This window comes from Camelina sativa, chromosome 13, assembly GCF_000633955.1.
Source record: "Camelina sativa cultivar DH55 chromosome 13, Cs, whole genome shotgun sequence".
NCBI classification, from domain to species: Eukaryota; Viridiplantae; Streptophyta; class Magnoliopsida; order Brassicales; family Brassicaceae; genus Camelina; species Camelina sativa.
This window is the reverse complement of record NC_025697.1, coordinates 23,354,319-23,378,488: the sequence shown is the minus strand read 5'-3', so window position 1 is coordinate 23,378,488 and position 24,170 is coordinate 23,354,319. Positions and strand designations below refer to the sequence as shown.

The 24,170-nt window shown below is 39.7% G+C and overlaps 9 protein-coding genes across 15 annotated transcripts; 4 read left to right on the top strand and 5 right to left on the bottom strand.

Moving 5' to 3' along the window:
• Window positions 665–3,626, bottom strand: LOC104737668 (rhodanese-like domain-containing protein 4, chloroplastic). The gene is made up of 8 exons (XM_010457898.2): window positions 2,810–3,626; window positions 2,410–2,512; window positions 2,227–2,313; window positions 2,075–2,149; window positions 1,911–1,985; window positions 1,721–1,801; window positions 1,310–1,648; window positions 665–1,121 (listed from the first exon to the last, which is right to left on the bottom strand). The coding sequence occupies exons 1-8, from the start codon at window positions 3,592–3,594 to the stop codon at window positions 1,074–1,076; spliced, it is 1,593 nt and encodes a 530-aa protein (XP_010456200.1). The 5' UTR covers window positions 3,595–3,626; the 3' UTR covers window positions 665–1,073.
• LOC104737669 (chitinase domain-containing protein 1-like) lies at window positions 3,629–5,928 on the bottom strand. 6 transcript variants are annotated; one of them, XM_010457901.2, is made up of 9 exons: window positions 5,609–5,928; window positions 5,445–5,518; window positions 5,282–5,362; window positions 5,100–5,187; window positions 4,884–4,981; window positions 4,676–4,763; window positions 4,224–4,578; window positions 3,875–4,121; window positions 3,629–3,739 (listed from the first exon to the last, which is right to left on the bottom strand). In XM_010457901.2, the coding sequence occupies exons 1-9, from the start codon at window positions 5,864–5,866 to the stop codon at window positions 3,727–3,729; spliced, it is 1,302 nt and encodes a 433-aa protein (XP_010456203.1). In that variant the 5' UTR covers window positions 5,867–5,928; the 3' UTR covers window positions 3,629–3,726. The 6 variants fall into 6 exon arrangements, with proteins under 6 accessions (XP_010456203.1, XP_010456201.1, XP_010456202.1 ...); XM_010457899.2 differs by having other exon boundaries at window positions 3,875–4,127; window positions 5,609–5,927; XM_010457900.2 differs by having other exon boundaries at window positions 3,875–4,127; window positions 5,100–5,184; window positions 5,609–5,927.
• LOC104737667 (protein ROOT PRIMORDIUM DEFECTIVE 1-like) lies at window positions 6,010–7,935 on the top strand. The gene is made up of 2 exons (XM_010457897.2): window positions 6,010–6,130; window positions 6,213–7,935. Exon 2 carries the CDS (start codon window positions 6,230–6,232, stop codon window positions 7,802–7,804), a length of 1,575 nt encoding a protein of 524 aa, XP_010456199.1. The 5' UTR covers window positions 6,010–6,130; window positions 6,213–6,229; the 3' UTR covers window positions 7,805–7,935.
• On the top strand, window positions 8,049–10,968 carry LOC104737665 (pentatricopeptide repeat-containing protein At4g01030, mitochondrial). Its single transcript, XM_010457893.2, has one exon. It carries the CDS (start codon window positions 8,080–8,082, stop codon window positions 10,903–10,905), a length of 2,826 nt encoding a protein of 941 aa, XP_010456195.1. The 5' UTR covers window positions 8,049–8,079; the 3' UTR covers window positions 10,906–10,968.
• Window positions 10,903–12,183, bottom strand: LOC104737666 (abscisic acid receptor PYL7-like). The gene is made up of 3 exons (XM_010457894.2): window positions 11,932–12,183; window positions 11,521–11,736; window positions 10,903–11,432 (listed from the first exon to the last, which is right to left on the bottom strand). Exons 1-3 carry the CDS (start codon window positions 12,076–12,078, stop codon window positions 11,214–11,216), a joined length of 582 nt encoding a protein of 193 aa, XP_010456196.1. The 5' UTR covers window positions 12,079–12,183; the 3' UTR covers window positions 10,903–11,213.
• Window positions 12,719–14,028, bottom strand: LOC104738542 (pre-mRNA-splicing factor cwc24-like). The gene is made up of 4 exons (XM_010458704.2): window positions 13,936–14,028; window positions 13,281–13,687; window positions 13,078–13,189; window positions 12,719–12,986 (listed from the first exon to the last, which is right to left on the bottom strand). Exons 2-4 carry the CDS (start codon window positions 13,662–13,664, stop codon window positions 12,724–12,726), a joined length of 759 nt encoding a protein of 252 aa, XP_010457006.1. The 5' UTR covers window positions 13,665–13,687; window positions 13,936–14,028; the 3' UTR covers window positions 12,719–12,723.
• LOC104737664 (putative cyclic nucleotide-gated ion channel 13) lies at window positions 14,277–17,757 on the top strand. Of its 2 annotated transcripts, none has more exons than XM_010457892.2 (9): window positions 14,277–14,466; window positions 14,729–14,792; window positions 14,898–15,450; window positions 15,531–15,743; window positions 15,852–16,150; window positions 16,275–16,386; window positions 16,488–16,724; window positions 16,805–17,199; window positions 17,289–17,757. In XM_010457892.2, the coding sequence occupies exons 2-9, from the start codon at window positions 14,764–14,766 to the stop codon at window positions 17,584–17,586; spliced, it is 2,136 nt and encodes a 711-aa protein (XP_010456194.1). In that variant the 5' UTR covers window positions 14,277–14,466; window positions 14,729–14,763; the 3' UTR covers window positions 17,587–17,757. The 2 variants fall into 2 exon arrangements, with proteins under 2 accessions (XP_010456194.1, XP_010456193.1); XM_010457891.2 differs by having other exon boundaries at window positions 14,892–15,450.
• On the top strand, window positions 19,788–21,916 carry LOC104737663 (protein SDE2 homolog). The gene is made up of 3 exons (XM_010457890.2): window positions 19,788–20,495; window positions 20,945–21,446; window positions 21,610–21,916. The coding sequence occupies exons 1-3, from the start codon at window positions 19,882–19,884 to the stop codon at window positions 21,754–21,756; spliced, it is 1,263 nt and encodes a 420-aa protein (XP_010456192.1). The 5' UTR covers window positions 19,788–19,881; the 3' UTR covers window positions 21,757–21,916.
• Window positions 22,061–24,164, bottom strand: LOC104738541 (lysine-specific demethylase JMJ25-like). The gene is made up of 7 exons (XM_019234912.1): window positions 23,821–24,164; window positions 23,366–23,754; window positions 23,196–23,268; window positions 23,028–23,113; window positions 22,736–22,855; window positions 22,509–22,610; window positions 22,061–22,406 (listed from the first exon to the last, which is right to left on the bottom strand). The coding sequence occupies exons 2-6, from the start codon at window positions 23,720–23,722 to the stop codon at window positions 22,548–22,550; spliced, it is 699 nt and encodes a 232-aa protein (XP_019090457.1). The 5' UTR covers window positions 23,723–23,754; window positions 23,821–24,164; the 3' UTR covers window positions 22,061–22,406; window positions 22,509–22,547.

Sequence of the window (24,170 nt, the reverse complement as noted above, 5' to 3'; positions counted from 1 at the left end):
TCAATTGTTTTGTGACAATAAGGTTGCTCTGCATATCACACAGAATCCCGTGTTCCATGAGCGTACAAAGCATATCGAAAATGATTGTCATGCAGTCCGTGATGCTATCCGTGATGGTGTTTTTGTTACACAGCATGTTTCGTCCCGTGAACAGCTTGCTGACATTTTAACGAAAGCTCTCGGCCATCCACAATTTCTCTACGTCATGTCCAGGTTAGGTGTTCAAGACCCTCACTCTCCAACCTGAGGGGGAGTATTACGGATAGTGTCGATATATTTGTGTTATACTTATCGTCCTAGTGTGATAAGGTTTAGGTTCCGATATATTAGCATATTATCTTATCATGTATTGAGTTCCTCATATATAAATACCACATTATGGTTAATCAATAAAACAAGTCACTTTGATATCTAATTCTACAGGATCCATTTTTTTTTTCTTCTTCTTCTAAACATTAAAGAAAACAAGTTGACCAAAAAGAAAAACATTAGAAAAAACAAGAACCGGGGGCTGGTCAGTTCAAACACTTTTTGGATGCCGATTAAGGCATAACACTTTTTATAAAGAAAACATCGATTCCACAAAATAGGTGGTTTATGCTAAGTATATATCAAACTTTTCATTAGGCCTTTCTAACCTTTTTGTTTCAAGGGGAATCCGAAATCAAGAGGAATAAATGAGATCTTTCCAACAAAGAAGGTCCACACATATCACACAAGATATCTGCAAATTTCTCTAGGAACTTTTATATCGTCAGACAAAAACCCCCTTCAACACCTTTGGATCCTCTCAGAAGCTTTTGATTGATTGAAGGCCCCTTAATATTCGTTTGTAACTCGTGCGATGACCGACACTTATTTGAACTTACACTCAATGGCGGTATAAAGGGTAGAAAAAACACAAGAGTCCACTTATCTCAGATTCGACACAAGGCAGCATCTAAGTTCCGGAGAAAAGTTAAAAGAGAAAAAAGAACAAGTTACAAGATTCGACCAATTTTGTTCTTCTGTTTGCAGGAGGTAAAACCAGAATATGTAAAAAGAGAGACTGCTTATTTTGATTTTGATTTTTTTCAGGGCTGCGATGGCATCGGAGAAGATGGAGGCTTCAGGTCAGGGTACTGCAAAAGAGTGAAAAACACACACATCAGATTTAATAAACTATAACAAAAACCCATGTCAGAACTAGTAAAGCATAAAGCTACTTGTTCAAGAATCAAGAGAGATCCTAATAATAACAATTAACCGCTTAAAAGTTTCTTCCTTTTTCCACCAAAAAGAGCCTCCTTATGAGAGGTAGAAACATTACCGATGCATATGGAGAGAGAGGTCTTGAATGAGGTTTTGGTTTGGCTTCTGTTTCAGTTGGTTCTGTTATTACTTGTGCAGCTGCGGCTTCAACCGCTGGCGCTGGCGCTGGCTTTGGCTCTGGCTCAGGTACTGGTTTATCTACGGTGGTGGCTGCAGCTGCTTCTGCTACTGGTTTATCTACGGTGGTATTTGTAGCTGTTTCTGCTACTGGCTCAGGTACTGGTTTATCGACAGTGGTGGTTGTAGCTGTAGCTGTAGGTGCTTCTGCTGCTACTGCTGCTGGTGCAGGAAGAGCTTTGCTGCTTGTTGATGGAGGAAGAAGAGCCTTTCCTATTTCCTGTTTTTCAATGTTGTATTATTTAGAGAATGGGTTTTGTAACTAATGGAGATATGTATGTAAATGAATTACCTTTAACTCATCAACAAGTTCTTTAGGGGCAACCTTTGTGTTCAAGAACTCATCCACCTGTTTTAGAGTTTGCTTTCGGTCCTGTAGAGGATATAGAAAAGAAACATCAAAACATCACCAAATGCGATAAGTACATTCAAACTGAATCAGCAGTGAATCTTGATAAAAGAAAAGGATGGGAAGAACTTGCCTCAGCAAATAAAAGTTTCTTGCCCGCAAGCTGAACTAGTGCAGCTGAACCTAGTAGTTGGAGTATGGTTTCAATCTGTAAGGATGATGATAGAGATAAGATTAATTCCGGAACTTTCTGGAGACAAGAAGATGAAGAAAGAAGGATAACACAGAAAAACTAACCTCTGTAAATGCAAAAACACTTACTCCAGCAGCAGCAGCTACTCCAAGAGCGACAGACACACCATCAGAACTCTCCTGTAAATTCTGCTAAATCACTTTCCGATGTTTGTTGCAGAAACTTATATTAAATGTACGTAAAATTGGATACTCACACCAAATACACCGCTGATGCTATCCGTCAAACTGCTCAAATCAAGACTGAGAGTCTTCTTTGGCTCTATCCAAGGCAAGCCGCTATTCTGCAAACCAGAAAAATAATGACAAATGTGAATAAGTTGAATCAAAAGGATTTTTCGAAGGAAACAATGTGGGATAAGAGGAAGAGGGACACACACCACCCAGCCTCTAGGTCCTTCTGCACCATCTTTAATCGCGTAAGCAGTTTTGAATCCATTAAGAGCTACTAGTTCCGCAACAAGCTCAGAATTTCCATCATACCTGGCTTTCCATTCAAAGAGTTAGACGGCATTAACAACAATGTGTGAAATCTAAAATGCTTTTCAATTTCTCTCCAACTGCAACATTGTATCAGATTTACAATAACAGTTATGATTATCACAACTCAAGTTTGAATATTCTTCCAGAAAGCAAACAAATACAGGTTCAAAGAGCATGAAGGACTGATTGCCTGAGACTATAATTCAGTTGATCAGACAATATTAAGAAGCTAATCAATGTAACTATAAGCCTCAATATCCAAACTTTCAATGATTGTTTAAGATTCAAGAGCCTTACTTGTCCAGAATGTACAATGTGGTGTTCTCAGGATCTTTAAACTTCAAAGAAAGCTTCTTCAAGAAACCAGGCTTGTCTTCTCCGTTATAAACAGTAGAAACTGTTTTTTTACCCAAACCCTTAATGTTAGGACTGCCCACTTGTCTGAGATCAGCAGTGGCTCTTATGTCAAGCAACTGAGCATTATCATCAGTACCCAACTTGGTATAAGCATTCTTAGCAGACTCAACTCCCCAAGCTTTAGGCTTTTTGTTCAAAACCTGAGACAGAACAAACGGAACAGCCAATGCAGCAACTCCACCGGCAATAACCAGAGGATTGTCTGTGACGAAATTGGATATCCCTTCAATCAGACCATCCGAATCAAATGATGAAGAAGTGGTCGTAGATTGTTGCAGAGCCTCCTCGTACGTCAGGGATTTAGCAGGAGCTGTTGCACTGCTTAGAACAGAGGTCAGAAGAGCCAATCCACCATTGAATCTCCTCAAGAAGCTTTCTTGGGAGATTGGTTGCGGTGATTTTTGAGGAAAGAGGTTAGGGAGCGTGAAGGGCTTTCGGGGTTCTGATCTTTTCTCGGATAGAACCGACATAGGGCTAAAGGTAGCGGTTTTCAGAGCCTCCATGTCTCTCTCTCCTTCTATACCAAAAATTGCCCTCTCCGTATCATCAAACTTTGAAGAAGAAAAAGTGGAAGAAAGTGTCAAGACAAGGCATTGAGCTGTTTCTAGTAAGCTGACGTGGACTGTGTAATCAATCCTAGCCACGGCTAGCTTGACACGTGGCATATTCGGATGAGATACCTCTTGATCATGTTTTGGTGTGAGAGGAGAGCGAAGTGACCTTACTTAGTCCCAAATTGTAAGTCAAATGTGTGGCCACAGAAAATCGAAGATGCTTCAGTAGAAGCCTCTTAAAATTTACCAAAACGCCCTTTATCCAGAACAAAAGTAATATAGGGTAAGCTAACTACAAAAGGACGGTTCCTCAGCATTTGATTTAAGTAAGGGAAGAAGAAAAAAGTAAAACATTATGAAAACAGAACATGATGTAACGTAAGGAACTTACAATAGATCAAAGAAATAATCTAAACCTTGTCCGATTTCCCAGATTGAAATGCCAATACCCCAGAGACGAGCATTCTCAAGCCGTAGAAGGATTGACATCAATGTAGGATAGAAAACAGCATGCTTGATGTTCTTATTATCTCTATACATGAAAAGATGCTCACCGCTCTCTTTATCCCAGTGCCAAGTTGGCTTATGTTTCTGGAGTAATGTGAGGTAATCCCTTCCGGTGATTGCTCCTCCGCCTCCTGAATCTTGCTCAAAAGAATACAGTTTATTCAGTTAGTTTTGAGAGAAAGGCGGGAAGAGAACAAGCTGCTTAATTAAACTTGGATGGTTCATGTACATACCTCCAGAGATTACAAAGTCGTTGCCGTAAAAGTTGATACCAAGAAGAACCTTTCTGGCTAGGGTTGAGTCTATATTGTTTGATGAACCAAGTAGGAGCTTGAGGGTTAAATCTATCCACTTGACAGGAGCATTGGGGCCAGGATTCTGGGGATTTGAGAAATCATAGGTCATAAGAGAGAATCCATCAACCGAATCTTTTAAGAACTGAAGATCTTCTGGCCCAAAATCGTACATTTGCAGCTTCTCTGAACGAGGGGGACCAACCACATACATGAACTGCATATGTTGCTGGTTATTTCTTGGAGAGTTCGTTGAGTGAAGGGCTTCTCCAAGTTGTTTTACGAATTGTAGTGCCTAGAGAATTTATTAAAAAAATTGCTGCATATGATGACACTATGTATTATGCGAAACCAAAAATCGAAAGCTGTCTGAAGGAGATGACAGGGCATACCATTTTCCGCTTATCCGGGTCCTGCAAAACGCCATAAGCTGCCCACCTTGACCAAGACTCAAACACGATACCATCATATTCCATTTCTCTAGAGTTCAAGGCAAACATGATGACAACGGAGTGTTAAAATTAACAAGATCTATGTAAAGACTGTCTACTATTCAGAACATGACTTTTACAGGAATTTAGACTATTGGGAGAGCCTTACCTGCACTCTGTGACAATAAGACTGATAGCTTTCTCCCTTAGTTTCTTTTTCTTAAGCATCTCACTAGGAATTGCTTTTAGAACAAATCTTGGTAATATCTACAATTCAGACAATCAAAGAAGGAAAAACAAATTAAGTATCAGCAATTTCCGGGTACAGATCTCATCTCTGGCTAATACCAAGAAGGAAAGAAAAAGGGTGTATTTGTTAAACTACCAGCGCATTTCCTCTTGAACGAAGCTCTTGGATCCATCCCTTATCAGCATTATGTCTCCCTTCCAAAACCAACCCAGATCCTTGGCTACTAGAAACAGGAACCGAGAATATCAATACCATTATCTGAAGATAAAATGCAACCACTTACAACTCATTAAAACCATGTAAACGGTTATACATACCTCTTCAGGTCGTACCACACTGGTGATAAATGTGTAAACTTTGAGTTAAACATCTTTGCCATATCATAGCCTTTAGAGTTCCTGCAAAGCATTTTTTTTAGCATATGGATCCAATCCGTGCTGCAACAATCTCAAATCTAAAAACTTTTTCAATGAAACCTACCATGGAGTTATGTAAGCTAACACTGGGTAATCATAGTGCCTAGTTGTTGAATTCTCTGAGGCCTTAGAGTGTTCCTGAAACAAATTATGAACATTCATCCTAAAGTTTTCAGCTTTTTTTTTTTTCAATGGATTCCAACAATTAACGAAACACATGGAACTCACAGTGAGGATTTCTTGGAAACTAATATTAGTTTTAACGATTCCTCTGTGACGTATCGATGTTTCCGTTTGTATGACTCGATCAGCGAATTTGACTTTGTACACGACAATCGAAACGGCGGGAATCAGGATGAAGAAGATCACGAAAATGGCGATGAGGCTCCTATCTGAATCCGGTTCTTCGACTTGTGAGAGTGACTCTTCACCGTCCTTCTGCCGTTTTAAACTCTCCGCCGCCGACGAACGTCGCTTCCTCGCCATCGAGTCCTTCTCACCAGTGAAGAAGAAACAGAGACTGAAACGACATCGTTTTGAGTCTAAGCGAACTTGTTTTTTATTTTGTCTAATTCCATTTTTACCCCTGCTTCTGGTAAAGTATTACGTTCGAGACCTATAAGAAGATATCAGAGAGATGCATCACTCTGGCAAAAAGAGGGTTTTATGATTTTATCGTTAAACCCCAAATCCAAATCTTCGCAACCAGAAGCAGATTCACCTGTTTCTAGATTGAACCGAAGCGATAAGGTTAGTCTTTTCTCAATTCGAATTTCTTATATTTTGTTCCTCGTAGAAGACTTGAAAATTTCAACATTTCTTAAATTTACAGGCTTTTGAGTTTCACAAATGGAGCCAAAGCTCCTGCTTTCTGCACATGAACCCTTTTTTGTCTCTTGCAACTCTCCATTCAATGAAAAACCTAATCTTTCTGTCAAATCCCGTTTGCCCATATCCACAATTCGAGCTGCGAGGTCTCAGTTTATGGGGGAAGGTTTGATTTTGGGGAACAAATATGGGTTTTGGACTGCTTCGAGGAAGACCCGTGTCGTTGTTGAGCCTGTGAGAGCTGCTGTGAAGAGAAGGAAAGAGCTTACTTTTGATAACGTTGTTCAAAGGGACAAGAAACTTAAACTAGTGTTGAACATTAGGAAGATTCTTGTGAGTCAACCTGATAGGATGATGTCTCTTAGGGGTTTAGGTAAGTACAGGAGAGATTTGGGTTTGAAGAAACGTCGTCGGTTTATAGCTCTTCTTAGGAAGTATCCTGGTGTGTTTGAGATAGTTGAAGAAGGAGCATATTCACTGAGGTTCAAGATGACAGCAGAGGCTGAAAGGCTCTATCTTGAGGAAATGAGGATTAGGAATGAGCTTGAAGATGTATTAGTTGTTAAGTTGAGGAAATTGGTGATGATGTCAATCGATAAGAGGATATTATTGGAGAAAATTTCTCATTTGAGGACTGATTTAGGGCTTCCTTTAGAGTTCCGCGACACTATTTGTCAGCGTTACCCGCAATATTTTCGTGTGGTTCCTACCCCTAGAGGTCCGGCTTTAGAGTTGACTCACTGGGATCCTGAGCTTGCAGTGTCAGCTGCTGAGTTATCTGAGGAGGATAATAGGACTAGAGAAACAGAAGAAAGGAATTTGATTATTGATAGGCCTCCTAAGTTCAATAGGGTTAAGCTTCCAAGGGGTCTCAATCTTACAAAGAGTGAGACGAGAAAGATATCTCAGTTCCGTGACATGCCGTATATATCTCCTTACAAGGATTTCTCCCACTTGAGGTCGGGAACACTCGAGAAAGAAAAGCATGCTTGTGGTGTTATTCATGAGCTATTGAGCTTAACGACTGAGAAAAGAACGTTGGTGGATCACTTGACTCATTTCCGTGAGGAATTCAGATTCTCGCAACAACTAAGAGGAATGGTTATAAGGCACCCTGATCTCTTCTATGTGTCTTTAAAAGGGGAAAGAGATTCAGTTTTCTTAAGAGAAGCTTACAGGAACTCTGAGTTAATCGATAAAGATCCTTTAACTCTTGTGAAAGAAAAGATGCGTGCACTTGTTTCTGTACCAAGATTCCCAAGGAGAGGAGGTCCCAGGAAAGACGAAGAAGGAAGAGACGAACAGGTAGATGGAAGCGATGCAGAGGGTGAGGAAGAAGAAGAAGAAAGTGATGCTGAAGAATGGTCTGATGTTGATAATTACTTGGAAGGTGCGGATGGTGGCAATGATGATGATTGGACTGATGACGAAGGAGAAGAAGATGTGCCTCCTAACTTTGATGATGATGATGATGATGATGATAAAGAAGATAGCACGAAGGTTCCTTCAAGTAGAAGATCAAGTAGTCCTAGAAAGAAGGAAGAGAAAGTACTCACTCCTGTGTTCCCTGATGGCACTCCAAGAGAAAAGTGGTAAGAGGTCATTACAGATTAGTTCCATGGGAAAATGTTTAATCCTCTTGAAGAAAAGAACAAGTTTATGTATGTTGTTGCTTTTGTTGTAAGAATACTTGAGAATGATGTTAATCTTTTCTCAACCTTTTTGTAGTGCTTAGTTGAGTAATTTTGTTTTCTTCTGCAGTGATATGAATCTTTAAAACATATAAAACGCTGCGTTTTTGAGTTTCCTTCTTAGTGATTTAAAACTGATGAGTCTCTCTCTTATCCGGAAACTGTGAAGTGAAAAAAAAAATGGAGAACCTTTCTTCTGTTACTTGCCGCCATCGTTACAGCTCCTTGTTTCTTCATCAGCCACAGCGAAGATATTTTACTAATCATTCTTCGGCTTGTTGTTCACTGGACATCAAGCATGCGTCTTTTGAATCTACCCCAATCTCAAAATCTCTGGAACCGTCGTCTTCAAGTTGGGATTTTCATCCGTTGAAGGAGCTCAATGGATGCACAAATCTGGTTTCTGTTAAAGCTACTCATGCTCGGACGATGAAGTTTCTTAATCGCTTCGAATTGGAGTTCATCGCCAAGTGCTTGATCACTCGTTACCTTGAATTCGGAGAATTTGGGTACGCTAGTTCTGTATTCTTCATGGGTTTCCCGAGGATTCAAGTTTCATGGAGGGATTTGTTAGAAGAGATGGAGCATTACGGAGTAGAGAAGTATAAGGTTTTAGAGGAATTTGTTCAGCTACAGAACAAAGGAGTTAAATTTGATGGAGTAGTTCTCGCAATGGTTTTGAGAATTTGTGCTGTGCTAATGTATCGGCTACTTGGTTTTACTATCCATGGAGGTTTGATAAAGAGAGGACTTGAATGTTCAGACACACGAGTGGTTTCTGCGTTGATGGGTTTCTATGGGAGATGTGTGAGTTTGGATTTTGCTAACAAGGTATTCGATGAAATGCCTAAAAGAGATGATCTTGTCTGGAACGAGATCGTAATGGTAAACTTACGGAGTGGGAATTGGGAAATGGCTGTGAGATTTTTCAGAGAGATGCAGTTTTCAGGTCCAAAAGCTTATGATAGTACAATGGTTAAGCTTTTGCAGGTTTGCAGCAACAAAGAAGGTTTTGAAGAAGGGAGACAGATTCATGGGTTTGTTCTGAGACTTGGGTTTGATTCAAACGTCTCAATATGTAACTCCTTGATTATCATGTACTCTAGGAATGGAAAGCTTGAATCATCTAGAGAAGTTTTTAATTCGATGAAGGAACGAAATTTATCTTCGTGGAACTCGGTTGTATCGAGTTCTACGAAATTTGGTTATGTAGATGATGCTATGGGTCTCCTAGACGAAATGGAGACATGTGGTCTGAAACCAGATATAGTGACATGGAACTCTCTTTTGTCTGGTTACGCTTCTAAAGGCTTATCCAGAAATGCCATTGGGATATTAAAGAGACTGCAAATTGCTGGTCTGAAGCCAAACACGAGCTCAATAAGTAGTCTTCTTCAAGCTGTTGCTGAACCAGGGCTTCTTAAACTTGGAAAAGCGATTCACGGATATGTAATAAGAAATCAGCTTTGGTACGATGTATATGTAAAAACCACATTGGTCGACATGTATATAAAAACTGACTGCTTGCCTTACGCCCGGATTGTTTTTGATATGATGGATGGGAAGAACATTGTTGGTTGGAATTCACTCATCTCGGGACATTCGTACGCTGGTCTGCTAAAAGATGCTGAAGCTTTGATGAGTGGAATGGAGAAGGAAGGGATCAAACCTGATGCTGTTACTTGGAACAGTCTGGTCTTTGGGTATGCGACTTGGGGAAAAACAGAGAAAGCTTTGGCTGTGATAGGGAAGATGAAGGAGAACGGTGTGATGCCCAACGTGCTATCATGGACAGCCATTTTGTCGGGATGTTCCAAAAACGGAAACTTCAGGAATGCTCTCAAAGTTTTCATTAAAATGCAGAAAGAAGGTGTCAGTCCGAACGCAGCCACTATATCCTGCTTGCTTAGGATATTAGGTTGCTTAAGTCTACTACAGAGTGGCAAAGAGGTTCACAGCTTCTGTTTGAGGAACAATTTGATCTGCGATGCATATGTTGCAACAGCACTAGTAGATATGTATGCAAAATCAGCGGATCTGCAAAGCGCGACTGAAGTTTTCTACGGCATTAAGAACAAACCGCTAGCTTCTTGGAACTGTATGATCATGGGTTATGCCATGTTTGGGCGGGGTGAAGAAGGGATTGCTGTTTTCACTGCAATGCTTGAAGCGGGCATGGAACCGGATGCCATAACCTTCACCTCTGTGTTATCTGTCTGTAAGAACTCGGGTCTTGTCCGTGAAGGGTGGAAATACTTTGATCTTATGAGTTCTCAGTATGGTGTTATCCCGACTATCGAACACTGCACTTGCATGGTTGATATGCTCGGGAGGTCGGGTTATCTTGATGAAGCCTGGGATTTCATTCAAACAATGCCATTAAAACCAGACGCAACTATTTGGGGTGCATTTCTTTCATCTTGTAAAATCCACAGAGACCTAGAACTCGCTGAAGCCGCGTGGAAGAGGCTACAAGTGCTGGAACCACACAATCCAGCTAACTACATGATGATGATAAACTTGTACAGTAATGAGAACAGATGGGAAGATGTTGAACACATACGGAACTCGATGAGGGTTCATAGGGTGAGAATCCAGGCTCTGTGGAGTTGGATTCAGATAGATCACACGGTCCAAGTATTCTATGCAGAAGGAAAAGCACATCCTGATGAAGGAGAGATATACTTTGAACTGTACAAATTAGTTTCTGAGATGAAGAAATTAGGTTATGTGCCAGACACAAGCTGTATGCACCAAGACGTAAGTGAATCAGAGAAAGAGAAGCTGCTAATGGGACATACAGAGAAGTTAGCAATGACCTATGGCCTCATCAAGCAGAAAGGCAAAGCTCCTATAAGAGTGGTCAAAAACACAAATATATGTTCGGATTGCCACACTGTAGCCAAATACATGTCGGTCTTGAGAAACCGTGAAATTGTTTTACAAGAGGGGGCTCGAGTTCATCATTTCAGAAACGGAAAATGTTCCTGCAACGACTCTTGGTGATAGTATAGATACACTAGCTCTGTTATTTCTTACAAATGGTGCGTAAATACAGACACCGCCAACAGACAACAGACAACAAATGACATCAAAACATTTACCACATGCTCGAAAATGGCCTATGGAGGTGATCTGAACAAAGAAGCGAGACCACATGTGCTACTATATATGTGACCAGACTACCGAATCTCGTAGTGGTAGATTCTAAATACACTGAATCTTTTCTTCCCTTCACTGAGTTTGTAAGTGCGACAGATGGAGCCATATCTTCAAAGGTTGCTGTATGATTCTTCTCTCCGTATCTTCAATGGTTACTGTATGATGTATCCGTTGGAAATATTTTCAGCAGCCAATCTTTCAGAGACACCAGCCAAGGATTTGAGGTTACACTTTATGAGTGATTCCACAAAGTAACATGTGTCATCTTTAGTGTTGCCTTGAGGAACATCCACCACAAAAGATTCAATCACCATAGTTCCTGACCTCCCATCGATCATCTGAGGATGTACAGTCAAGATCGAAGAGTAGTTCTGTTCGGAAAAGAATCATTATAAGAAACTTAAAATGTTTCTGAATATGTAAAAAGCAATGAGATTTTGGGGATGGGGATGTATTCACCTTAAGTCTGTGATCACCACCAATGATGTTGATACCGAGGATATGTTCTTTATCATCAAGCTGCTCCAATCTCTCGGTACTAGTGGTCGCAGGAAGACCAGATCTGACATCTACTTCTCTGAGACTACCGATTTCAGGATCACCATGAACAGTACATCTGCTTATAAATGGTTTGTATTTCTGCGGCTGATCAAATCTCCGCACAAGTGACCAAACCTGAGTCATTTATATACACCATCGTTTAGCTTTAAAGACTAAGAGATACGAACAAGTAAACTGAAATCGGAACCCTACTACATCCGGAGAATGGAAACAAACTATAAAAGAAAACCTCTGAAATATACAGACAAAAAAAGAAAGATCGGGAAAGGCTAAAACAGAGGGAGGGTGAGAGAATAGAAGAGAGCGTACGAGATGAACAGGAGCTTTAATGTACTTGACGAGAATAGAGGTACACTGGTCCTCTCTGCAGTGGTGACGATGATGCAACCGTAAGGACTGCGCCGTCACGAGAGCTCCATACATCTCTGAATCGTCGTCTCCTCCGATGATCTCCATCTCTCTATTCTTCTTTCCCTTTTGAGGAATCTATCTGGTCTGGATGGGAATGGATAAAATAGAAACAAATAGGGTCAGCAAAGCTTTGATTTTTTTTTTTTTTGTTTTTGGGTTGGTTGGTTAGGCAAAAAAATCAACGAACCCCACCGACAAATATTAATTCCACCAACGGATTTACGATAAACCGACAAAATCCTTAAATAGACTTACGTGTCATTTTTTTATTGGTTATTGTCGTCTAACTTTTTGGATTAGCTATTGACTTTAAGCACGTGTATATCTCTCTATCTTCCCAATTTATTATGACACCAATGATGTTGTATTATTATTATTATTATCATCTTCTCTAAAAACTAAAAGTAGATTGAAAGAAGAATCTTTTGAGAATCTTATTTGTAAGGACTATAACTGATGTCAGCATGAGATCATAATAAAAAGCACAGTCACACAACGTATAAAAGAAATTGATGTCATGTCACCATAACAAAATCACAGGCAAAAAAAGCTATATTATATAACCGAGTCAAATCAACCAGAGCCGATTCTATACACTCTTGAAAAAGCTATTTATGATTGAAAGTTGAAACAATTAGCCAGCAAAAGAGAATGAAACTCTGTGTGTTATTGCGACTGCTTCTACCAATTTTACACGTCCCACGACACTGTCCTCATCACCGCAAACGCCTTGGCCATATTTGCTTTAGCCGTCTCCATCGTGTACTCTGCTTCTTGCACCATCTCAGCCGCCATAGTCGCCGTTTCTTCAGCCTTGATCGCCATAGCCGCCATTTTTTTCACCATTGTTTCAATCTCTGCCACCATTTTAACCGCTCTTTCCGCTGCGCCCTTGGCGTCATCATTCATCACCGATGCCTTCCTCAACATCTCTGACACCTCCTTCACCATAGCTACAGATAAAATCACCAACAAGCGTTTCTTTTTTTGTAAGAGTGGGGTTTTTTAGTTTTAAAAGATTGGCAAAAACAGAGAATTACTAACCTCTGGCTTTCTCACGCTCTTCCTCTATTCGTTCCTCGACCTCCACGGCTATGCTGAAAACCCCAAGTGTTGGCTCGTTACACACAAAACAATTAATGTTCTCAGTGTGATGCTGGATCATGAAACAAACAACAAGGGAGAAACTCTGTTTTCAGAAGTTCAGCCAAACCAGTCAAAGATGTTGTAAAGAAAACATTAGTTACCATAAGAGCACACTTCTCGCAGAAGTAATGTTGGCAATTGGTGACAACAGGATCAAAGAATGGGTTTTTGCAAATGGAACAATCTAAGGGCAATGCATCATTCTCTTCCTCTGTTGGCTCAAAGTCAGTATAAAGATCAAGCTTCCTCGATGTTTGTTTCTCGTCCTTCTTCTTTAGGTTATCTAGTCTGGAGCTTTCGTTTTTGGAGCCTCCATCTTCGTCTGCATCAAGATCAAGCTTCCTCGATGTTTGTTTCTTGTCCTTCTTCTCTAGGTTCTCTAGCCTGGAGCTTTCGTTTTTGGAACCTCCAACTTCGTCTGCATCAAGAATTCTTCTCTTTGAGTTCTTAGTCATGTCACCGTCTCGAGACTTTGAATCTGACATATTCTAGAACAGAATGAACGAGTCTGAAAATACCAAATACGCATCAGGATTAGTACTTCTGAACCAAAAAATATACGGATTCTAATTTCGATCAGACTTTGATGAGTCAAAAAAATTCACAACAATCACTAAGAGATCTTCTTACCAAACTCGTTTTGATCAAAAGCAACCAAGAAACGCCAAACGTATACGCTAGTTTCGAGAAAGAAGGAAGAGAGAGATGGAGGACATGTGAATAAAGAACGCCAAGAGAGAGAGAGAGATAACTAACCTTTACCTGCAGAAGCTTACGCCCACCGACGGAGAACACTGACGACGTCTTCCGATTGCGAGAGCTTACTACTACTATGAGGAGAAGAAGAACTGTTATAACAACAACAAAAAAAAAAAAAAGGGGACACTGGAGAGTTTTAGTTAAAGCCGGTAGGTACGATTTGAATAACGAATTGGGCTTAATAGGCTTTTAATAGGATAATAAGCCCATTAAATGTTTTCGACTCACACCTAGTTTGACTTTTCAAATTCGAAAAATGTTTTTTTTTTTTTTTTTTTTTTTTTCAAAATTCTCCCTCTTTTGTCCTATTGTAAAATGCTCACAATTTCGAAGAAACTACCATGAGAGAGTCTCCATTAACCAGCGTCATACCAACCTTGACGCTTGACGCTTGACGCTTGACGAAGACGTATTTTGACTCCGCCATTAAAATTTCAGAGAATTTTCCAAAATTTGTTTGTAAGTTCACCGGAAAACTCAAAACTAATATATCGCCGCCGCTGATCAGTTACTTCAAACGTCGCTCTGGTAAGTTTCGTATAGATAAGAGCGAAATTTCAATATTTGATTTCTAGTTTCCGTTTCTTCTTCTTCTTCTTCTGTAACTGTTGTCTTCTTCAGGATAACAATTTAAAGAGATCAAATCCATATGTTACTCTCTGAGTCTCTCGTCTTCAGTTACTTTTTTTTTTTTTCTGCTTTGATTCCGAGGTTCTTATCGGGCATGTGAGACGAAGATTTGTAAGTTAGCTTTAATCGGAACCCTAATTTTTTTGCTTTTATGATTTAGGATCCGACGAAGAGTAATAGCAAATTCTGTGATTCATGGCTTTTGGCCGCGACAATCGTGTAAGGTTGTTGTTCTAGAATCATTATTTTCACTCAGAGATTGAGAGATATGAATGATGTTTAGAAAAGTTCTCAGAAAACGAAATGTTGTTTTCTTGGTTTAGGTTCAGAGATTTGATTTCAGAAGGAACCATAGAGTATGGTTACGGAAGCAAAGCTAGACCATCTCTAAACTCTGTTTTAAAGAATGTTCGTAGAGGGTTTGAGAAAAGTTCAGATAAATTCAGGACTTTTAAGAAACCATTAAGTAGTTTTGGTGGTTTACATAAGAAGAGAGATAATTCTTCTACCACTACTACTACAGAGAAGAACATTATAAACCCACAAGGCTCTTTCTTGCAGAACTGGAACAAAATCTTTCTCTTTGCTTCAGTTATTGCTTTGGCGATCGATCCGTTGTTTTTCTATATTCCTATCGTTGATGGAGAGAGGCACTGTCTTAATTTGCACCACAACTTGGAGATAGCTGCTAGTGTGCTTCGAACTTTTATAGATGCCTTCTACATCATTCACATTGTGTTTCAGTTTAGAACTGCTTATATCTCTCCTTCTTCCCGTGTTTTCGGAAGAGGTGAGTTGGTTGATGATCCCAAAGCGATAGCTATTAAGTACCTTTCTTCCTACTTCATCATCGATGTTCTTTCTATCCTTCCACTCCCACAGGTACGTTTCTAGATTCCTTTAGTTGCTCTAGTATGGTTTAATTAATGGTTCAGTAACATTCTGTTGTTGTACTTCTGCAGCTTGTAGTCTTAGCTGTTATCCCCAATGTCAACAAGCCGGTCTCTTTGATCACTAAGGACTACCTGGTTACTGTCATATTTACACAATACATCCCTAGGATTCTTCGTATTTTTCCACTTTACAGTGAAGTTACAAGAACATCTGGTATAGTTACTGAAACAGCTTGGGCTGGAGCTGCTTGGAACCTATCTCTCTATATGTTAGCTAGTCATGTGAGTTTCAAAACCATCAGATTATATAATCTTTATAAACACACAGGCGTCCCAACCCAAGGGTTGATTGGTTTGATCGAGTTTATCTGATAACGTTACTTTCTTTAGGTGTTTGGAGCCTTATGGTACTTGATATCAGTAGAAAGAGAAGACAGATGCTGGCGTGAGGCTTGCGAGAAGCGACCAGAAGTGTGTACCTTTGAATTCCTCTACTGTGATAGAAACAGAACTGTTAAAAACGATTTCCTGACTACGTCGTGCCCGTTTATCAACCCTGATGATATAACAAAATCAACGGTCTTCAACTTTGGCATCTTCACTGATGCTTTAAAAAGTGGTATTGTTGAATCAGATGATTTCTGGAAGAAATTTTTCTACTGCTTCTGGTGGGGTCTGCGTAATTTAAGGTTTGTTATTCTCTTTGACTCTGTCTAAGGTTTGTAACTTAAGGGGCTAAAATATGATGAGCTGTGCCTATATAGATAGGTAATATCACACACTAATCTGATTACTTGCCTTTTGTCGTTGCAGTGCATTGGGGCAAAATCTCAATACGAGCAAATTCGTTGGGGAAATCATATTTGCTGTATCAATTTGCATATCTGGACTAGTCTTATTTGCACTACTTATTGGCAATATGCAGGTAAACTTCTTGGGGGAATCGTTATGAACCACTCCTTTCATCAGACACTTAAGCCACAAGGAAGATAAAACAATGCTGATGCTTTTCATTTTCCATTACAGAAATACTTGGAGTCGACAACAGTTAGGGAAGAGGAGATGAGAGTGAGAAAAAGAGATGCAGAGCAGTGGATGTCTCACCGTATGTTACCAGATGACCTGAGGAAACGTATCAGAAGGTATGAGCAATATAAATGGCAAGAAACTAGAGGAGTTGAAGAAGAAAACCTTCTGCGTAATCTCCCCAAAGACCTCAGGAGAGACATCAAACGCCATTTTTGCCTCGATCTCCTCAAGAAAGTAAGTGTTTCTATGTTCTTTCCTCGACCCTTAAATTGATATTATATTCAAATAATCTTTTGATCGAATCAAAATTATAGGTACCTCTGTTCGAGATAATGGATGAGCAATTGCTAGATGCCGTGTGCGACAAGCTAAAACCTGTGCTCTACACCGAAAACAGCTATGCGATTAGAGAAGGAGACCCAGTGGAGGAGATGTTGTTTGTTATGAGGGGAAAACTGATGAGCGCCACCACAAACGGTGGCCGGACTGGCTTCTTTAATGCGGTATACCTCAAGGCTAGTGACTTTTGCGGCGAAGATCTTCTCACTTGGGCATTGGATCCTCAGTCTTCGTCTCATTTTCCGATCTCGACGAGAACAGTTCAAGCTTTAACCGAAGTAGAAGCCTTTGCGCTTGCAGCAGATGATCTCAAGCTCGTGGCTTCGCAATTCAGACGACTACATAGCAAACAGCTTCAACATACTTTCAGGTTTGGTCTCTTTTGACCCATCATCTCTGTTTCCTCTGTTTTCCGGTTCGGTTTGGCTTAATTCGGTTTTGACCGGTTTATATTGTCAGGTTTTATTCGGTACAATGGAGAACTTGGGGCGCGTCTTTCATTCAAGCGGCATGGAGGAGACATTGCCGGAGGAAACTGGCCAGGTCATTAACCGCAGAAGAAGACCGATTCCGAAATGCGATCGCACAACGCGAACGTGAACGTGATGCAGCTTCTTCGTCGAGCCTGGTTGCAACGTTATACGCGTCGCGGTTCGCTTCAAACGCGCTTCGCAATCTGCGTACTAACAACCTGCCTTTGCTCCCTCCTAAACCATCCGAGCCCGATTTCAGTGCCACTCATCTTGGGGACCCTTAAAATACTCTTACACATGTCCCAGCCACTTGTATATGTCAACGTTAAAGTTCAAACTAGAGTAAAAATGTAAAATTACCGAAACTTAGAATTGTGGGGTTTTTTTTTTGCAGTTAAAGACATGGCTATATACGGATTAGAAGACTAAGTTCTACGAGGTTGGATAATTTTAAATTTTCATTGTCTAACTAAACTAACTTTGGAGTATAATTATTTCAAATTTCTCTAAAAATGGCTGATTCATCCATGTATACTTTATAACTTAACCAACATGCAGGTAGATATTAAGGTTCTCATGATCAAGTATAATATAGCAAAACCTTTAAAAAAAAAAAACAAGTACACAAAGAACCAAATCATAAAATACCAATTAAACTCTGATCCGGTTTAGGCCGGTCCTAAGCAGAAGAAGATTCGGAAGGATCGAAGATTTGACCGGCGAACAAAACAATTCCGGTTTTGTCTTCTCTAATTATGAAAAAAAATGGATGATCTGCCACAAATCTATTGGAGGAGGAAGATGCCTAGAAGAGCAGCAGCCAACAACGCCAGGCATAGTAGTAAAAGCCACAACTTCAGTACCTTCTTCATCGATTTCAATCAAAGCATTTTGGTATAATGACACACCAAGCTCAAAGTCGTCGTTGAAAATGCTAGAAGCTTCAAACCCGAATCTAATCTTAAATTTTGGTATTCTAAAATCACCAACTCTAACTGTCCCACTCGGAATGTGATTGCCGAAGGATCCATGTCAACCACATTCTTCTGGAACTTTAGTTTGTTAAATGCTCAAAGGAACCCTCTGTCTATTGAAAGGAAGCTAGTAAGGATCTTCTGATTGTAGGTGTATATGTTGATGATTTGTTTGTCAAAGGAACAAGCTTGGATGTCATTAACATATTTAAGGAGGAGATGGCCTCTAAATTTGAGATGAGTGATCTTGGGAGATTGACATACTATCTTGGGATTCAAGTGAATCAGCATCATAACAAGATAACACTAAATCAAGAACGCTATGCTCACAAGATCTTGGAGGAAGCTGGAATGCAAAGCTGTAATTCAGTTCGTGCACCAATGGAGACTGAACTTAAAATGTCAAAAGCTGAGAATGAAAAGGAGATTGATGCAACGAGTTCCATAAAGAAGGTAGACTGCATTTGGTATTGCATACTAAACTAGACATGTCTTACTGCGTGGGAATGTTGAGCCGATACATGCAGAGTTCGAGAGAATAACATGGAGTAGTAATGAAACAAGTCTTGAGATACTTGAAAGGTACCACTACTCTTGGTCTGTTTTATGGAAGATCGATTTCGATACCTAAGTTGGTTGGTTACAGTGACATCATTCACAATGTTGATCCGGATGATTGGAAAAGTACTTCAGAGGACATCTTCTATTCTGAAGAAAGTCCAATTACTTGTGTTCACAGAAACAAGATTTGTAACTATATTCTCGCGTGAAGCAGAGTTTGTTTCATGAACTGAAGCAGCAAAACAAGCAATTTGATTACAAGATTTGTTATTTATGCTTACGGGATCTTCAAGTGAGAAAAAGAATTATTCGACAATCAATCGGCTATTGCTCTTCACAAGAATCCAGTTTTCCATGGTATAAGCAATCATATACACTGACGCTATCACTTCATAAGAAAGTGGGCAAATAGAGGTAGAGCATGTTCTGTAAAGTGAGCAAAAGATTCTTACAGTGACTTTGGGAAGAATCAAGTTCAGAGAAATGAGGGAACTAATGGGAATAGAAGGTTTAGTAAATTTAGATTTCAAGTTTAAAAAGGAGATGGTTGGAGTAAACTCGAAGAAAAACTCAAAATATAAGTTATTCTGATCCTACCGAAATATGAATATAGGATTAGTCGGTTTAATAAAATGTGAAGTTGCCTATTTTGAATTAGAAAATTGTGTAGGTTTTTCTCTATATAAAGAAGGACAAGGTTTGTACAACTTGTAAGTTTTGTGAGCTTTAGTTTTGGAATAATTTTCTAAATCTAATAAAAAAAAGATACTTTTTATAAACTTGATTTCTCTATAATCTTTCAAAACTAGGGTTTGGTGCATCGTCGAAAAGGGCCCATTGATATAGATTTGGGAAATTAAAAGGCCTTTTTATTCACAAAGCCCAAAAGTGGATAAGAAGATATGAAGCCGACCAACAAGTCATATTTAATTAGGGCTTCGTGTCTTTCAATTTTCTCTCTCTTCAATCTTCATCTTCTCCAGAAATCGAAATCGAATTCGAACCTTTCTCGTCGTCGTCCAAAGCTTTTTTATCGAAATCGAGATGGCGGATCAGAGCTCTAACCCGTTGCAGTTTTTCGTCAGACTACTCGACGGGAAATCACTAGCCCTAACTTTCTCAACTCCGTTCGCATATGGAGATCAGATCAAGCAACGGATCTTCGAGCACACGAAGATTCCGACGCATCTACAGCGATTGATATGCGGAGGCTACCAGATCTCCGACGAATCATCGGTTTCTCAGCCTGACGCCACCGTGAATCTTGTCCTTCCCCTCCGTGGAGGTAAAGGAGGATTCGGATCGTTACTTCGTATCTCTAAAGAAGTGAAGAAGACGAGCAACTTCGACGCGTGTAGGGATATGAACGGACAGAGGTTGAGGCATGTAAAAGCTGAGAAGATGCTTAAGGAGTGGAGGGAAGGGCAAGAAGATAGGGACCTTGTGAAACGGGGTCTTGAGTATGTGAAGGAGCAGCAGAATAAAGTCAAACAAGGTGTTGGAAACGGATCTACGCAGAAGTATGTGAAGAAGTATACGGAAGAATCTGATAAGTGTATTCTGGCGGTTGATTTGGCTTTGAAAGAATCTTTTCTGAATGGGAAGAGGAAAGGGAAGATCTTTGCCGAATCTCACAAATCGAAAAGACTTAAGATATGGTATGAACTCTCTTTCATCTTTCTATATGGGTATTTGTGCTTGCAAGCTATGCTCTTTTTGACATGTTAGGAGAGTAACAACAAGTCATTGATTTGTTAATATGTGTTTTGTAGCTTCTTAAGTTCTGTGATTGCAAAAATTGTTCCTTTTTGATGCTAATGGTGGAGTTTTTAGATTCAGTAGTCTAATGTATGCATATTAGTCTTTCTATATGGTATATGTGCTTGTAAGCTATGCTCTTTTGACTTGTTAGGAGGAACAAGTCATGATTCATAGTTTAAGGTTATGAAGCTTCTTAAGTTTTATGATTGCAAAAAAAATTGTTGTTTTTTTTTAAGGTTCAGTAGTCTCTGTGTGCTATAGAATAGCTGGTGATGTAATTTTGTTACTTTGGGTTGTTTATATCTATGTTCGTGTCACTGAATGATGATTTTGTTTTTTTTTTCAGGAAGGGAAAGAGAGCTGTTGATGATAGTGATAGCGATGATAGCAGCGACGATGAAGATGAGAATTTTGTTGTTCTAAACAATGGTGTCCAAGTTGGTTCAGATGAGGATGATACTGATGGAAGCTCAGATTCGGTTATGACTGAGACTCACGATGGTGAGTCTTCTGGTAAATCGTCATTCAATAGCGGTTCAGAGGAAGAGAATGACTTTGTAGTCCGCCAAAGTTCAGATGAAGTTAAGGGAGAGATCACCGGTGTTAAGAGAGAGAAGACTGATGATTTACCTGTTGCTGTTGCTGATGCAATGGGTCATACTGAAAAGGAAGAGAAGTCAAGTGGATACGCAGGGAAGAATCTGGTCGGAGTAGCTGGTAAAACGTCAGTTTCGTCTGCAGCAGTTAAGGATCAAGGCAATGATTCTGACATAAAGACAGGAGGAGCTGCGGGAGAACCTGTTAAACCACTTAACTTTGATGACTTCAGTACAGCAACAGATATGGAGGTATGTATTGCTTTTTCATACGCAAATTCAAAATCAAAATAATGTCTTTGGTCAATATATAGGAATCTAGAATTGCTCTGTACAATGTCGCGTCATTATAGTTCATTTGATGCATCGATCACACTACTAAACCTATTTTGAATCCATCTTTGTTCTTGTTCAGGTTTTGGGGATGGAGAGATTAAAGACTGAGCTTCAGTCACGTGGACTGAAATGCGGAGGGACAATGCAAGAGCGGGCTGCGAGGCTGTTCCTACTTAAATCAACTCCACTCAATAAGCTCCCAAAGAAATTGCTGGCCAAGAAATGAAGAACAACATGCCACTCCCAAGGAAATTACTACTCTTTTGAAGTTTTCTGCTTATTTGTAGTACAATAACACAACCCACATGTGTGTAATATCTCAGCTGTAATGTTATACTAATTCACCAAGATAATCACTTTCGCAATCACTTCCCTCTTTTTATCCATTTGTCATCTTCTCTACAACGTAGAATGCTTTTTCTTTTCTGTTTTCATCAAATGGTCCGGGTGACAACTATGTCCGCGTCCATGAACAAAATGTTGTAATTTGAGAAGAGCTTAATTTAGACAAAACAGAGCGAGTCTTTGACTGACATAAATATTCTCTGATTGATTACAACAACATGAATCTTCCCCAAAGGGTCTCTTGCTAATCGTTGTCAAAAGCTAGATCTTTTCTGAACAAGAGTATGTAAAGCAGCATGCTGATCTAAACTTGAAGTTAACCAATTCTTTTTAGGATCCTGCAAGTAGCTAAATTATATAGCTTATGCATGGACCATACGTGGTAACAAAAGCCCACTCAACCGGTGTATCTAAACTAAACTTACATTCTCTGCGACTCCTAATTTAAAATAGAGGAAGAATCTAATGTTACAACACGTAAAATGTGAAGGAATGTTTTACGGATCCAATAATGTTACGTGGGAGTTTGTCCTGTAACAACAAATCAAAACGAGGGTTGCTCAGATTTAACCATTGATGACAAACCAAGTACAATGCGGAGCTTGATGTTCAATTCGAAGACGAAGAACAAACCTTGTCTTTTGTTAGGCATCAGTACTGCGTCGTGGAGTTTTACATTAGCTCCTTTGCATCTCTTATGGCTGAGCTGGCAGCATAAAGCGCTATTTTCTTAAGCTGCAATGCAGTGAGAAGAGAAGTGAAAAGACGTTAAGTGGAACTAGTTTTTTTAGCTTCCAAAATGCTTCAGTTCCAGTATGATTCAGAATATTCAGATATTACGAAATTATACTGTAGTGTACCTCCAGTTTATCCTCGCTAGATCTGTGGTCTTTTGGTAATCGCCGGAACTCATGTGTTAGCCTAAGGCATTCTTCAACGCTTTCAGGAGCCACAAAGTCTAATGCCACCTTTATACAGGACTGGAAACAGTTTGGAATTCAGGATCAGTAACATTTCAAATGCATTAACTGTTGAGCTTTTTGCGGAAAGAAAAAGCAGTTAATGAGCAAAACCAGACGATTGATAGAAAATGAAAGTTCTTGATTTCATAAGATGATAAGTTGAAAAAAGGGAATTCAACTGGTTGCTTACTTGTCTATTCCTCACTTGATGAGGACAACCTGCAGGTATGAAAACAGCTTCGCCGAGGTGTTGCTCGAAGGTCCATGGCTCTATATCTGCATATGAAAGAAACGTCTATCAAACACAGCAAAGAAGATAAATCAGTTTGTATAAAGCTGCACAGGCTTTAGTACAGACCAAATTCCTCCTTTAGCTGTTTCTTCTGGATTTCACTCAGGAACAAAGTCTGGTCATGAATTGCGTGAATAACCTGAAATTACCACAGTGCAACAAAAATTTAGATTTCTCATTGCAATAATGACTAATCCAATACGAAGTTACAAGAGACAATATGTGATGATACATACAGAGTTCACTGGTTCGTTATTGATGTGACAAAACTCATGCTTGTGCCTTTTTAAAAACTGTATAAGTTTTGGAACATCCTCCCTTCGGAAAATATCCCAGACAGCACCACCATCCACTGCCTCTGACCTCTCATTGGTATTGCCATCAGTTTCTTTTGACGCATCCAGTTTCTGCTCTTGTATGGATTTCGCACTTGTACTCTCAGTCTCCAGACAGATGTCATTTCGATTCTCGTCAGAAATTGATTCGATTGTCAGCGTTACATTATCCTGGGGGATTAAACCCGCATGCGTCTTCAGATTATTACCTGACTCCATCGCAGTAGTGCAAGAATGGAGACCAAAAGACTCTTCCATTGGATCAGCTCTTTCGTTGGTAGTACAATCACCTGAAAATTAGGCCATCTTCAGTAATGTGTCTATTATACAAAAATGGAGGGAGCTTCATACAGTACCATTTGAAACAAGTATTTTATCAACTCCTTCTGAGCCCGGCGGTCTTGAACTACTGCTTGATTGTTCATCTTTAGCTGCCTTGTCCTTAAAACCCTGCTTAGCTTCATCCACTTCTTTCAGTGACTGGTTTTCAAGTTCGGTAGCTTCTGTCCCTTGACCACCGTGTTGTTTATGTAACTTGGTTTTAGCATATTTTTCCTGCTGTACTTTGATGTTTCGGTATATATGAGGACGTATTCCCACTTTAGCTGTGTGTGTTAGCACGTTGACCTAATTCAAGTTCATAGAAGAAATAATCTCACAAGTAAAAGGGAAAGAGTGGACAGCTCAGTTTCAGTAAAATAATCAG

Excerpts from the sequence above, each read along its gene's own strand:
- LOC104737668 (XM_010457898.2), bottom strand. The coding sequence starts at position 3,594 with ATGCCACGTGTCAAGCTAGCCGTGGCTAGGATTGATTACACAGTCCAC. Across the intron at positions 2,513-2,809 it reads ACATTGTACATTCTGGACAA|GTATGATGGAAATTCTGAGC; the intron begins GTAAGGCTCTTG and ends ATGGAAAGCCAG. Across the intron at positions 2,150-2,226 it reads GCATCAGCGGTGTATTTGGT|GAGAGTTCTGATGGTGTGTC; the intron begins GTGAGTATCCAA and ends CAGAATTTACAG.
- LOC104737669 (XM_010457899.2), bottom strand. The coding sequence starts at position 5,866 with ATGGCGAGGAAGCGACGTTCGTCGGCGGCGGAGAGTTTAAAACGGCAG. Across the intron at positions 4,982-5,099 it reads GTTCAAGAGGAAATGCGCTG|ATATTACCAAGATTTGTTCT; the intron begins GTAGTTTAACAA and ends TCTGAATTGTAG. Across the intron at positions 4,128-4,223 it reads CGACTTTGTAATCTCTGGAG|ATTCAGGAGGCGGAGGAGCA; the intron begins GTATGTACATGA and ends CTTTTGAGCAAG.
- LOC104737667 (XM_010457897.2), top strand. The coding sequence starts at position 6,230 with ATGGAGCCAAAGCTCCTGCTTTCTGCACATGAACCCTTTTTTGTCTCT.
- LOC104737665 (XM_010457893.2), top strand. The coding sequence starts at position 8,080 with ATGGAGAACCTTTCTTCTGTTACTTGCCGCCATCGTTACAGCTCCTTG.
- LOC104737666 (XM_010457894.2), bottom strand. The coding sequence starts at position 12,078 with ATGGAGATCATCGGAGGAGACGACGATTCAGAGATGTATGGAGCTCTC. Across the intron at positions 11,737-11,931 it reads TTAAAGCTCCTGTTCATCTC|GTTTGGTCACTTGTGCGGAG; the intron begins GTACGCTCTCTT and ends TAAATGACTCAG. Across the intron at positions 11,433-11,520 it reads GTGGTGATCACAGACTTAAG|AACTACTCTTCGATCTTGAC; the intron begins GTGAATACATCC and ends TTTTCCGAACAG.
- LOC104738542 (XM_010458704.2), bottom strand. The coding sequence starts at position 13,664 with ATGTCAGATTCAAAGTCTCGAGACGGTGACATGACTAAGAACTCAAAG. Across the intron at positions 13,190-13,280 it reads GCGAGAAGTGTGCTCTTATG|CATCACACTGAGAACATTAA; the intron begins GTAACTAATGTT and ends TTCATGATCCAG. Across the intron at positions 12,987-13,077 it reads AGAGCGTGAGAAAGCCAGAG|CTATGGTGAAGGAGGTGTCA; the intron begins GTTAGTAATTCT and ends TTTTATCTGTAG.
- LOC104737664 (XM_010457891.2), top strand. The coding sequence starts at position 14,764 with ATGGCTTTTGGCCGCGACAATCGTGTAAG. Across the intron at positions 15,451-15,530 it reads CTATCCTTCCACTCCCACAG|CTTGTAGTCTTAGCTGTTAT; the intron begins GTACGTTTCTAG and ends GTACTTCTGCAG. Across the intron at positions 16,151-16,274 it reads TGGGGTCTGCGTAATTTAAG|TGCATTGGGGCAAAATCTCA; the intron begins GTTTGTTATTCT and ends TTGTCGTTGCAG.
- LOC104737663 (XM_010457890.2), top strand. The coding sequence starts at position 19,882 with ATGGCGGATCAGAGCTCTAACCCGTTGCAGTTTTTCGTCAGACTACTC. Across the intron at positions 20,496-20,944 it reads TCGAAAAGACTTAAGATATG|GAAGGGAAAGAGAGCTGTTG; the intron begins GTATGAACTCTC and ends TTTTTTTTTCAG. Across the intron at positions 21,447-21,609 it reads GTACAGCAACAGATATGGAG|GTTTTGGGGATGGAGAGATT; the intron begins GTATGTATTGCT and ends GTTCTTGTTCAG.
- LOC104738541 (XM_019234912.1), bottom strand. The coding sequence starts at position 23,722 with ATGGAAGAGTCTTTTGGTCTCCATTCTTGCACTACTGCGATGGAGTCA. Across the intron at positions 23,269-23,365 it reads ATAACGAACCAGTGAACTCT|GTTATTCACGCAATTCATGA; the intron begins GTATGTATCATC and ends TGGTAATTTCAG. Across the intron at positions 22,611-22,735 it reads CTAGCGAGGATAAACTGGAG|CTTAAGAAAATAGCGCTTTA; the intron begins GTACACTACAGT and ends ACTGCATTGCAG.